Genomic DNA, 13,365 nt, shown 5'->3' with positions numbered 1-13,365 from the left:
GAAGTAAAATGTTTAATTTATCTTGCTATTGATTTGAGGTCATAAATCACCCAGCCCTATTTTAAAGCCAGTTTTTTAAATGGATTTTTCTAGAAAAACATTATTCAAAGGGCGTTGGATAGCCTAGCGATTTTGTTACACGCTCCATGTAAGGACCTCTGCCCTTTGCTGCATGTCATCCTCAACTCTCTCCTCCACACACTACCTGTCTCTCTAGCTGGCAATCAACAATCTGAGGATATTACCCTTTGAATCTTTTCTTTCAGACTATTATTCAGACAAAATTTACAGAAATCAATGTTTGTCCCAGTATTTGATCAGTCGTGGGGCTAAAAAAACTAGAAAACTCCAAGCAACTTATTTTAAACTATTAAAACGCCTTTCATCTGATTTTACATTTTGAAGGCCTTAAAAACACACTTCGACGTGTTTTAGCATCATGCCTTAATCGGAAGTGTGTTTGACTTCCTGCCTTGGTGTTTTTCTTGCTTTTCTACGACTGCATGTACCACAATCCAATGCCCTCAAAAACACACTTGTTTATGTTCAGGAAACGTATTCCTTTTCTACAGTTTCTACTTTTCTACTGGGAAAGGAGTTAAAATTGAGGCTGTAACTACTCTGTGCAATAAATCTCTTTTATTCTCTGTATTGAATTTTGCTCATAGCTGTTTTTTAAATTTCTTTGCTATTGATGCTGTTTATATTCCTTGTTTACCTGTTGTTTTGTTTTTTGTTTTTTTTTTGGAACTGCTTTAACAACCAAATTTCCCCCATTGAACGATCAATAAAGTGTATCCTTATCCTTATCCTTAAGTTAAATGTTTTCATTAATAGAAATAAATTTAGGATATTAAACAAAGCTAAAACATTTCTAAATCTGATGGTACACTTTTTTAATAATATATGAAATATGCTGAGGGTTTTATAGGCAGGAGAAACTCTGCATAATGATCCAAGATTTGGGACTATTTCCAGACATTCATTTGTTGTGCTTACACATTTACATATAAATGAAGACTCTGGAGCCTCACAATGCCCTTAAAGCCATAAAATGATAACAATCTGTTTTAAATGAATGTCTACACAAAAGTCTTTTGTGGTTCAGTACATTTGTATTTTACTGTTTCCGGGCATGAAGTATCATTCATGTGTGAAACTGAACACTTTTCTGCGTTATTTTTGCTTTACAACCTCACAGAAACCATCCTAACAAATACAGGATGTACTTGAAGGAATACAAGTTCTTGACCCAGATATAACACAATAAATCATTACCATTCAAAGATGGAAAATACACTTTTATGACCCGATGAAGAAATGATCAGCAGTTTCTTTTCAATGAAAAGCTGGGGGAAATGCTGAGTATTAGTGACATCAGGAGGTGAAAAAAAGGGAGATTTGGGAAAATCAGCTCGTCTACAGGTTCCCCATCCCCATTTAACCCCAAACCACAGATTTATAAATCAAATCAACAGATGTGGAAGCAGGGCTCTGGCCATTTTGGCGCCCCCCCCTAGGATCTCATCTCATTGAGGACTCTCTTGAGTGTTGCACAGACCTCGGAAGGGTTTCTGGCAGATTCTATTTTGGGAGAAATAGCAATCAAAGGGTTACAAAAAGGAGGCTCCCGCTCAAATCAGTTGTGTTGTCACGTCCACTGCAGGTATGTTAAAAGCAGACCCATAACTGTTGCCTACTCAGCAGTGACCAAATCCCCATGTGGATAGAGGACCCTTCATTACAGTCAGTTAGACATTTTTCACCTAGCCAAGAGGGGAGATCATCCTCACACATCACATCAGAGCTGTGGACTCAGAACCGAGACTGAAGCTGTCGATCTTGTCTGTAGGGAGCTCTAAGGGCCTATAAGCTCCTTCTGCTCAGACTTATGTTAGACTGAGTCACAGCTGTAAGACTGACTGCCTGCGACTGGGATGTTATTACTCACCCAGCCATGTTCAACAGAAAACTACAGTCGTGTTTTATTGACTCTCCTTAACTGAATATACCTGAGGAATCCAACTCGAACAACAGTGATGCATCACTTAAATAGCAGTCCAGCTGAATAATGTCAACGTGCGTACGCCAGTGGTTAGGCAATCTGAGAGTGAGTTTACACGAACTGTTTGAGCTCATCTACAACAAATGTTACGTTCTCAACAATCATTGTTGCTGAAGAAGAGTGAAGAGTCTGGACTGTATGAGAAAAAGAGATAAATCAGACTTTCAATATAATTACAACTTGAGCAACCGGAAGTCTGATCGATTAGATGACATAACAAAGATGACCTTTAATGGAAAGTGGTGATATTGTCACTATAGGGTCGTGTGTAAATCATGGCGCAGACCTTTGTAACAGGAGAAAAAAAAAAAAATCATTGCATATGATCAATAATATCGTATTGAGGTGTTCCTTTGAATTAATTTGTGCCTGATCGATGTTAATTTTTTGTGGTGTACATTGATAAGCTTTTAGTGTTTGGCCTTTGAACTCTGAACATAACTTAGACTTCGACTTAGACTGGACTTTATTGATCCTTTTGGGATGACTCCCTCAAGGAAATTTAGGAACAGTAACAGTAACAATAATAACAGTCCGAGTTGAAGAGTCACTCTGCAGCCACATCGGCGTGCAGGTCCGATGCGTCACTCTGCAGGAGGGGACGAGCTGAACTGGCAGAATGAGGCAGAAAGAACGCACTGCCACTTAAAATCTCAAAATAAAGGTATTCCTTTTTTTCAGAAATGAGCTCAGTTCTGTCTTATGACCTCACTTTGACTTTTTGTTTGCAGAGCATCGGGACATTTCTTATACCCACATCCTTTCAATACAATGATCCTTGAAATGTTTTTAGTCCAAACATGTTTCTGCCCTTTTTTATAAACTAATTAAAACAAGTATGACAATAACACTAAATGAAACTTTGACTTCATTAAAACACTTTCCTCTCTACAAAGGGTAAAACAATGGATTCAATCCATCCATATTTACAGCTGAATATTCATGAACCCAAACCGTGTATCTATCTAACCTGTTAGAATCCACCAATGAAAGAAAAAAAGCATAGCCTGTTGATGTAGTGGACTGAAACTTGACCTCTGACATGACTTCTTTTAGATGTTTGGGCAGTAACAGTCAGTAACATGGCAGAACTGCATGCAGCATATAAACAAATCTGACCCAGCTACCCACTGGACTGTGTGTGTGAAAGGAGTGAAAGACGGAGGAGAGAAAAGAAGGACAATGAAGGAGAAAAAAAAAAAAAGCCGCAATAATGATGAAGACAACAAGGGAAGAGCGAGCAGGAGACAGGAACGAGGGCAGAGTGAGGTGGGGAGGAGGAGGAGGAGGAGGAGGAGGTGAAGCAGGAAGTGCACAATTTGAGAAATCAAAATGGAAGGGGGAAGAAATGGAAGAAAGAAAAAAAGCTGCAGAGACAAAGCAGAGCCGGATGGAAGAGAACTAGAGAGAGAGAGAGAGAGAAAGACAGTCAGTGAAAGGAGGAAGAAAAATCTGGGAGGGAGTGTTGGAGAAGAGATGAAGTATGGAGAGATGGTGACTCATTCCAGCGGTGCTAAAGCTCTGATTTATTCTCTCTGTCTTTTCTGGGTCATATACTGTGGGTGTATGAGGGTCTCTATTAGCACTTGGTCGCTCAGTGTAGAGGCTTAAGCAACTTAAACAGAAAACTGTCAACCATAAGTGTTAAACTGATGTCCAAGTGCAAATCTAGAGCCTGGACAACAAAATGAAAAAACCTTATGACATGTTTGGATCAGCTGGCAGGTCGATATTCAGTTCGATCAAATACTTTGTTTGAGTGAAATCAATCAATTGAAATTACTGATGCTCAGCACATACCCGATGACGACAATGACGAAATCCAGCATGTTCCAACCGTTCCGCACATATGCGTTCTGGTGCATCACCAAACCGTAGGCGATGATCTTCAAAAAGGTCTCAATTGTGAAAATGATGAGGAAGGCATACTCAACTGTTTCCTGCAGACACGAAGAGAAAAAAAGAAAAAAAGAGGGAAGAAATAGATTTTGAATAGGAAGTCGTTAGATGGAATGTCATGAATAAAATAAGTATCTCTGCAGCATATTAGGCACAGCAAAAGACGCAGAGGAGTCAAACATTGATGCAGAGGTTGAGTGTGGAGTGAATAGTCTATCCAGGTCTGTTGTACTACGTTTGATGGAGAGAAGACGGAGCAACTTTTGTCATTACAAAAGAAGCACCAGTAAGAATGTGCACAGATACTTATTTACAGCTGCATTCTGTTTCGTGCACAGTGTTCATTTGTGAAGAATTAGAGCTGAAATACAAAACGAATGAGTTCTCCTTTCATTGAAGTTCTCTCACAGATTGTCATTGAATCTCATTATACCTAATCTCACATTAATCTCATACTATTTAAATAGTTACCTTTTATAAGAAAGAACTATCTTCAATAGAAATCCATCACAGTCCCATTTAATCATTCTATTCACGACTGTCTCATCTTGTCTCCCATTTACCCTCATGAAAGTCTCTCTGGGTGTAAACAAAAGTAAACATATATGTTGCAACCATAATCTAAATGTGCAACATGTTTTTGAAGATTTTTTTTGTGTGTCTTTGTTAGATAGGAAGGCTGAAGAGAGAGCTGGAGATGACATACAGCAAAGAGCCGAGGTCGGATTCCAATCCACAGATGCTAAGGGTCCTCGCCGCAGCATCTGTGGGTTCGAATCCGACCTCGAACCCACGGGCCATGGGTCTGCACATTTTTAAACAAACACAAAATCCGAATAAAATGTTTCTGTCATAACATAAGCAAAAAATGAAAATCATCCCCATGTGTGACATTTTTCGATGGTCAGGTTTGCTCTGTCTGATCTGATTGGGTTCCCAGCCTCTTCCGAAAAGACGTCTTGGCACAAATTTACAGAACCATAAAAAAACCACAACAGTGTGCGAAAACCTCAAACAAAAACAAAAAAAACACAGGCTGAATTATATGTGTGAGGAATAAAAAGTATTTCACAGCTGAACATCACATTAAATCAGAGGAAGATCAAAGCAAAACCTTTTTGCTATCATCTCGGTTTATGAATTTTTTAAAATGTGACAGTTTAGGGCTGAACAACCAGGCAGAGATCTTTTACTGACTGATGCATGATGAATATATCTGAGAGAGGTTCAAAAAACTGTACAAGCACACTGATGCTTATACACATTGATGCTGGAGAGGGTACGCATGTAGAGATCAGATGCAGTGATATAATGCAGGGCCGTGTTCCTCTTGGGTTGTTTCAAAGACAGGAAGAACAAATCATCGGGTCGAGGTCGATCGGGTGCACAGCGGACAACAGAAGAGCACAGCTGGATAAAGGTGCTATGTGCATGTTAGTGCGGGAGGATGACACATCACAGGGTGACTCAGCTGTTGAGGACAGTTCTAGGACCTCCCTGGAGATAGAAAACCAGAGTGATGCCCTATTCACACAGACATCATATAAACTCTGCATCCAGGCTCCAACACATGTTTAGTGAATGTCAATAAGAGTCATATAACTTTTCACATGCCATGCCCTTTAGGTCCTATAAAAAAACAGCCAAATGCCTAAAGCCCCACACATAAATAATATCTCCTTATACCCTCAGCCTGAGGCGCTCCTTTAGTCTCTGCTCTGTTGTCACTTTGGACACCATAAACACATGAGCACTGTGGACTGCGGGCTTGTTCTCCCAGTAGTTTACTGCAGATTGTGAGAAGCACTTAGCCCACAATAAGAGGCATGGGACTCTTTGTTAGTGAAGTAAAAGGTTGAGTTAAGCTCATGGCTTCTGCTTCTATGTTGGAGCAAGCTTAGGCTACAGGGAGCAGGGAGAACACAACGATCCATCGGGCGGAAGGAAGGGGGGAAGTAAACTATTATAGAGGCGTTTACAGACAAAAAGGGACCGACAGAAAAGTGCAATTTCAGTTCATGTTGGTGTCAATAAGGAATGATAGGAGAGGTCATTTGCGGTTGTTTTTTTAAAGATCGGACCTCTTTTTCTTGTTTTTTTACAAAGCGGGTTTTCACAATATGCCGGATTATTTTTTTAATAAATCGCGTTGAAAATAATGGCGTGTTTTCTTGTGATAAAAGATTCCTTTTCAGGCAATCTAAGGTGTGTTTGTGTGTGCGTGTGTTTTGTTGGGGGAAGGGGGCATTACTCCAGGAAAACTAGATAAATAAATTGAGATTTCGAGAAAACCACCAGAAATCATAATCACAGAAACGCAGAGTAAATACAAACTATGGATCGAAATTTGAGAATTAAAAACTGTCGATCGCATATTTTCCCCAGTTTTTTTGTTTTTTTTGTTTCAGAATTAATTGAGTTATAATTGTCAAGATACTGAAACTGAAGCATGTCATGCTTTGTCAGAACAGATTGAGTGTTCCAAGCCAAGCCAATTTATGCAAATTGCCACTTCCTGGTTTGGAAAAGGATGTTGAATGTAATAGCAAATGATAACCATTCCATCTTAATTAATCAGTGATTTATTCAAGCATCTGCACATTAAACTGGGAGAAGGAAGAGAAGAGTGAGGAGACGGAGAGGAAAGAGAGAGGCCTTTGGGGATGACCATAAATATATCTCTGAGTCATCGTAGTTTATTTGTGCTGTAAAGAAACTCACTGTATCTATCCTCTCTCATTGAATATGTGCTCGTAATGATATACATATATTTACACTATCTGTCCATCTCTTAGGTATTCAGCACAACATGATACACCATGCACTGACAAACATATGTGCTGCAAATGTGTATGTCCTGTAATGCACGCTAACCTCTCATCATATACTCATGCAAAGCAGGATAACACACGGAATAACACGTTTCTCTGCAGCCGCACAGACCCTGATCTTCACAGGCCATGTTGACGGTTCATCTCACACACTTGCACAGCTCAGATCACCATATGACAAAAGGAAGCTAGCTAACCCACTGAGCCATGCATTCTTCAACCTGAGCTCCCATATGACTGAACCATGTGGACATCAGTGTAAAAACACTCGGGTTAGGGTTTAGATAACTCTGTGCTCAGTGCACATCCGCCTCTGTGAATCCTCCTCCAGACTACACTCAAAATATACCCAATTAAATTATGTGCAGCGATAACATGTGGAACAGGAGTTATAAAAATGCAATAAAACAGCTTGGGAGGCAATTAAAGTACCGTTGTTCAAACATGATCACTTCATACCTAAATAAAGCCAGATTTAAACTGCAGACTCCTAAAACAAGACAGGGAGCGAATAACTTAAATACGTTTCCAAGATAGGATACAATCACTTTGTTATGAATAATGGAAATTATATTAATATAATTCCCAATGCAAAAAAATCCATCCTCAAATGTCTTGCTAACCCAAACATTCACAAGATTTGAGGACTAAAGGAATCTGACAAAATAAGATTTTTGAGAAGTTAAAAACGAGACGACTGTATCTAAATGCATGACGACCAGAAAAGTCACTTATAAGTACAAGATGACAGGCACACACAGTCACATGAGTCAGAGTAACATAGGACAGGTTTCATACTGCATCTCAATTAATCAATCAATCTTTATTTGTAAAGAGCCATTTCATAACAAGTGTTAAAAAACCAGCAGCTCTAGATCTTAGAAACTTTGATGGAGACTAAACTCAACAAAATACAAGATAGTACACAGCAGATGTTAGTAACAACCGTACAGTAGAAAAAAAAGACATACAGTATACAGTAACCACATGAGTGGGGGCTGCCGCCGCACTCTGACATCTCTCCATTAATGCATGTCCACAGGTCCTGCTTGTGCACGTGTGTAACTCAGGCCTGTGTGTGAGAGAAGCATGTCTCTACAATAACAGACTGTGAAACAGAATGTTACCCTCAGGGATTAATAAAGTACTTCAAATTAAATAAATAAATAAAAAAGTTCAGTTAGCAACCAAAGGAAGAATTTAACAGCAGATTCAAATGTTTTACTGTAATTTTACGGTCATTTTTATCTGTTGCTGCCCTTAACAAGCTGACATATTTTGCAGAACTTCCATCTCTCTCCTGTTACACCTCCTCCCCCATCCTCCCTTTCCTTCCCCTGTCTGTATAGATCAGTCATTGCCATGTAGCCAAGCCAGGGGGGTTAGGGCAGCCAGCATTTAGTGCTTCTTCACCGCCCACTCCTGCAGGTTCGCACAATAAATATGTGTGCTTCAGCGTGCACTCTTTATCAGTTGTGTGCGGAGCCTGTAACTATAGTTACACAACTTGTTTGTTTCTATTAAATACTTAAAATCACTCATAATATGCCATAATTCACACATCTGTTCTTACTTCCAGTTCTTTAATGCTCCATTCAGCTTGGGGCCATGTGTTTGTGTATATAGTGTACAAATGTGTCCTTGTGTATAGAATATGTGTATGCAAGTCTATACATACTGTGTGTGTGTGTGTGTGTGTGTGTGTGTGTGTGTGAGGTACAGTACTGTGGGGGCGGCCAGGAGTTGTGTGAGGATGTGCATGTCACTCTGCCAAGGAAAACACTTCAAGTGCAGGTCATCTCAGGTATACCCACACTGCCAAGAGAATGTCTTCCCAAAGAAAGAAAACACAACACTGAGTATGTGTTGCGCAACTTTGCTGAAGTAGTACCGAGGTTCGCCCTCGACTTTTACCATTAACACTGCATTCAACAGCTATGTAGTTTTTCAAGCTCATGTGTTCATAGTTGGTCAAATGCTGCGGCTGTGAAAGAACAGGGAGCTTCACTTTACACAGTTGTTCCTTAGTGCAGCATCATCATATTTTCAAGCAGCACAACTGTTGCTCAGTGTCCCCATCAGATAATTCAATCTGCTTATGTTATGAAGAGCTTTTTAATCTTTTGACATAAAGGCTAAAGTATGGACTGTGTCATTGTGCCCGGTGCATGCAGGTGACTTGTGAAAGAAAAAGAGGCGCATCTACGATCATAATGCTGCAGCACCTGAACAGGAGGATGGATAGAAGTTGACATGGACACCAATTACATTGGATGAACCAGATACTCTGTTTGAGGGTTTCAGCATCCATATTAATTCTCAATACTTGACCGCAGGAGGCCTTTGAGAGAAAAAGATAAAAGTAATAGAGGTAGCGATAAACAATGAAAATAGTACATATAAAATCGTACAGTATATTCCCTCCTTTTTCCTCTCTGGCTTTGCTGTTTTCTTCCAGAGGTTCGGTGAAATCAAACACCTCATTACTGCAGAGCTGTTGTGTTTTTCTGTGTGTTCTTGGCATGTACAGTATGACATGCAGTGGCAGTCATGAAAACCAAAACAGTGTCTGACCTCAGAATTAGACGACTCTTAAACTCCATGCCCTAAAGGTCCCAGATTCTGCCTGTTCTGGTTTTGTATGCTCTTTAGTGTGTTTTCCAGGTGTCTTGTGCATGTTTAGGCACATCTGTGTGCACAAATTCAAAATCCGCTGACAAGTGTCTTCTTCTACGTCTTCATGTTAGCTTTAGCGTGGCTGCAAAGAACGCTTCGTCCCTCGCCCGCCAGAATTAAATTTGCCAGTATGATATCACTGATCTAAACCCATTGGCTCGTTGTAGAAAAACCAAGCTCATGCTGCATGCCCATGTGACATCCGTGCCAACCAACTAACCAATTACAACAGAGTGAAACGGCCGACCAGTCAGATCAGACTAGGCCTACATGGGGACCCTGATCATGGGGGATTCAGAGGGCTGCAAACAGAGGCAGATGAGAGAGCCTGCATGGAGCAGGACATGAAAACAGATAGTTTTTCCGAACATCAGTGACTGTGAATGTACTGTAGTAGGCCAAAAAGAGCATGATGTGGGACCTTTAAAACTGTCCTACCTCACGCTCATGTTACTAGGTTTTAGCTGAAAGGGTAATAGACAAGGAGGAACCAGCACATCTTAAATGTGCAGGTGTCTCCATGGAGCTGAGTGAGTTTGTGACCTGTCTTTATTCAGTTGACAACTCCTCTGATTTGATTTGGTGTCATCCTTAGTTATCGTGCCTCGCATGTTAAATTCATCTCTCTCACTCTGTCGTCTTTAGTTTTCCTCATATACACTAGGCACTAGGCCCATAAGACTAGGCACGTGTGCGCACACACATACACACACACACTTTTAAAGTCAGACAAGCAACTTTTCCGATGGAATTTTCATAATTTTAGTTTAATAAGTGTGGAAATATGGTCAATTCCACGTTAGTAATATTAAAGCTTGACAGAATAACTGGCTCACGTGCCCAGACATACGATCCAAAAACTCCAGGATGGTAAATAACAGATTCAGTGATTCAGAGTTTCAGCGATTTCAGCATTATTATGTTATCATGTAAACATGTGATTGTTTCAAAGCTGAAAGGCAGCCACCACCAACAGCTTCTCTGTTCTCACTCCTGTGAGTCTACTCACTTCACTTCAGATTGTACACTCAAGCATGGAAATGTAATTGTATATAGTCGTTTGATGATCAATGCCATAGTGAGTTCAGTATACAAAAGGTATGGTAGTTTGAACGTTATTTTCAAAATCACAATTATTGTTCCTATAAGCCAGCAGCACATTTAACAAAAGTGAAACACCTGATCTATAAAAGATTTCTTATAACACTTTCAAATGCTAAACTGTCATCATTAGTGCAGCCTTTTTTAAAACCCCCTACATAACACTGTAAAACTGTTTAGTTAAAATATCAGGGAAAGGAAAAAAGTAAATCATCATGTAAAATTAATAAAATAAAATCAATCTTGTAAACTTCTCTGTTTTGTGATATATAATGGTTTATTTAAGTCCATTGTTTTGTCACTCTCACTTATTAAGGTTTGGATCATGCAAACAGATCTCCAGAGTGATTAGTCACATGCAGTGGATCTCAAATGGCGGTTCGGGACCCAAAAGTGGTTCGTGGAGATGTGCCTTGGAGAAAAAAGTATAAAAAAGCCTAAATATCACTTTGTTGTATCACTTGTTTTGTTTCATCTCTTTGTTCTGTCGCGTGTTTGGAACCGTCTGAGGCCAAAACTGCAGAGTTTTTCATAAAACAAATCTCATTGGTTGAAAAATCCGAAATTTGGGTCACGATCGATTTCTTGTTAACAAGTTGGTGGTGGGTCCTGAGGCGAGACCGGGTGAGAACAACTGCACTAAAACAATCAGCTCTAACAGAGGCGCTGCTTGTCAACAGGCAAGGCAGGCAACTACTAGGGGCCCCAGGCCAATATAGGGGCCCTAACGCCTGACAAACCGTATACCACAGCATGGCCTCCGAATGTACACATTTTGCATTGACAGTAGGAAACCTCCCTAATGGGGCCCCATATGACAGCACTCACTCTCAATGCCCTGCTGAGTGTTGTGTGCATTATTGCTGTAAAAACAATAATGGAAGCTGGTTGGAGGGGCCCTAAATAAACGTTTGCCGAGGGCCCCAACAGACTCTAGAACCGCCCCTGAGCTCTACTGTTGATTAAACGACTAAACTGACCACAGGAGGCATCTGCTTCTATACATCTCGTCATCTTTTGTGGGTGGAGAAAAAACAACCAGAGAGGATATTCATCATAATGTGTTTTCATAGACATAAATTTTTTTTAAGTTAAGAACAGTTAAAGGTGATTAAAGTGAAAAAAAAAGCATAAACCAAAAACAGGCAATACAACTAACATTTTGTGTTTTGCATCTTAATATTTTGAACATAACACATTGTGTGTGAGTTTGATGTATACTCCAAATATGTAATAAGGTTTAGTGTAAAGTGCTGCTAAATACGAGATGCTGTACCAAAACATTAACTGTATTGATTGGACAACAAAAAAACATTTTTCATCATTGCATTAAACTAATGATATATCATACAAAGGGGAAACATTGGAAAGATAAATATATCCCTTTAAGAGGGCCCACACATTGTAAGCTCCTCATGGCTGCACTTTCACACAGTATATGCACACAAAGCTAACACAGCTCTGACTCCCTCTTCCCTCTCTTCCCCCCTTTTTCTCACAAAGACGCACACACACACACTCTCTCTCTCACTTTTGCACACACATGCAGAAACACACATTCTGAGATAACAAGCAGGGACAGAGCTAGTGTGAGCCACAAATGAGCAGTTACTTTAAGTGACTAAACACATACTTCTACAATCATCTCTATGGGAGTCCTCAGTTCAGACACTGCTGCCTGTGCCAACCATTCAACACACACACACACACACACACACACAGAGCCAAATGCTCTATCCATCACAGATGTACACATTTACACCCTTTTTTACAGGCTCAGCCAAAACACTGGCACATAAACCTCATACAGAAGCCTGCGTCATCAACTCCCCAACAAAACTAATGAAATTAATAAATCACAAAGCATTATAGACAGCAAAACTGGAAACATATAGTGCTTAAAAAATGAACAGATTGATTGTCAAACTGTAAATACAGACATTATACTTTGAAGGGGATTAGATGGATTATAGGCGGAAATGTCATATTGGGTCCATACTCACGAAATACTCATTACATTAAAACTAATGAGTATTTCAGTATCTGAGTGAAAACTATGGCGTTCTCTCCATAATGGCTTAAAATGCTGCTCAATTATTATGTAATTAAAAGAATGTATAAAGAAAATGTAATGGGAAATTAATCTTCAGTAAATGTTCGTTTAAGATGCTTGTATGGGAGTATAAATGTGTGTATTTTGTGTTATTGTGTTGGAATCATTCACTAAAATCAGTTAAGAAAGTATGAATGAATGAATGATGGTTTATGTATAGCATTTATTCTAAACAAACCCATCAAGCAGCTCATTGATGTTTATGGTTAGTCCACCTATGAACAAAAATACAACAGACACTGAGCCTGAACTTTCTAAACTTCAGCACCCTGGGGAGCCTTAGCACCTTGAGGTGTTATCCGACTTCATCAGGAGGACCATCAAAATGCATAAAATTCAAAAGAGAATGACAATTCTCTTTTATATATAAGTTTAAGTCTAATGCTAATGCTAACTGCACAGGTTTAACCTGTAATTATGTTTACTCTTAGTCACATAGGGGCTGCTAAATCTTGTTTGGGGGATTATTGTATACAGAGGGGAGGGGGACAGCGGGTGTGTATTGTAACTAATGTCTTGTGTCCTGCCTGTCTGTATACTGCTACTGGATGCCTTGAATTTCCCTCGGGATCAATAAAGTATCTATTTAGCCATCTATCCATCTATCCATCTATCTATCTATCTATCTATCTATCTATCTATCTATCTATCTATCTATCTATCTATCTATCTATCTATCA

The 13,365-nt window shown here is 39.6% G+C and overlaps 1 protein-coding gene across 3 annotated transcripts in view; it reads right to left on the bottom strand.

Moving 5' to 3' along the window:
- cacna1da (calcium channel, voltage-dependent, L type, alpha 1D subunit, a) overlaps window positions 1-13,365 on the bottom strand; it is a 59,103-nt gene that overhangs the window by 37,131 nt on the left and 8,607 nt on the right. For all 3 annotated transcript variants that reach the window (XM_079341515.1, XM_079341514.1, XM_079341516.1), the window contains exon 3: window positions 3,866-4,005. In XM_079341515.1, coding sequence (XP_079197641.1) covers window positions 3,866-4,005 — 140 coding nt within the window. The remainder of the gene's footprint in view (window positions 1-3,865; window positions 4,006-13,365) is intronic.

This window comes from Symphodus melops (assembly GCF_947650265.1).
Source record: "Symphodus melops genome assembly, chromosome: 4".
Lineage (NCBI taxonomy): Eukaryota > Metazoa > Chordata > Actinopteri > Labriformes > Labridae > Symphodus > Symphodus melops.
Note: the sequence above shows the minus strand (reverse complement) of the source record. Positions and strands in the feature narration are given on the sequence as shown.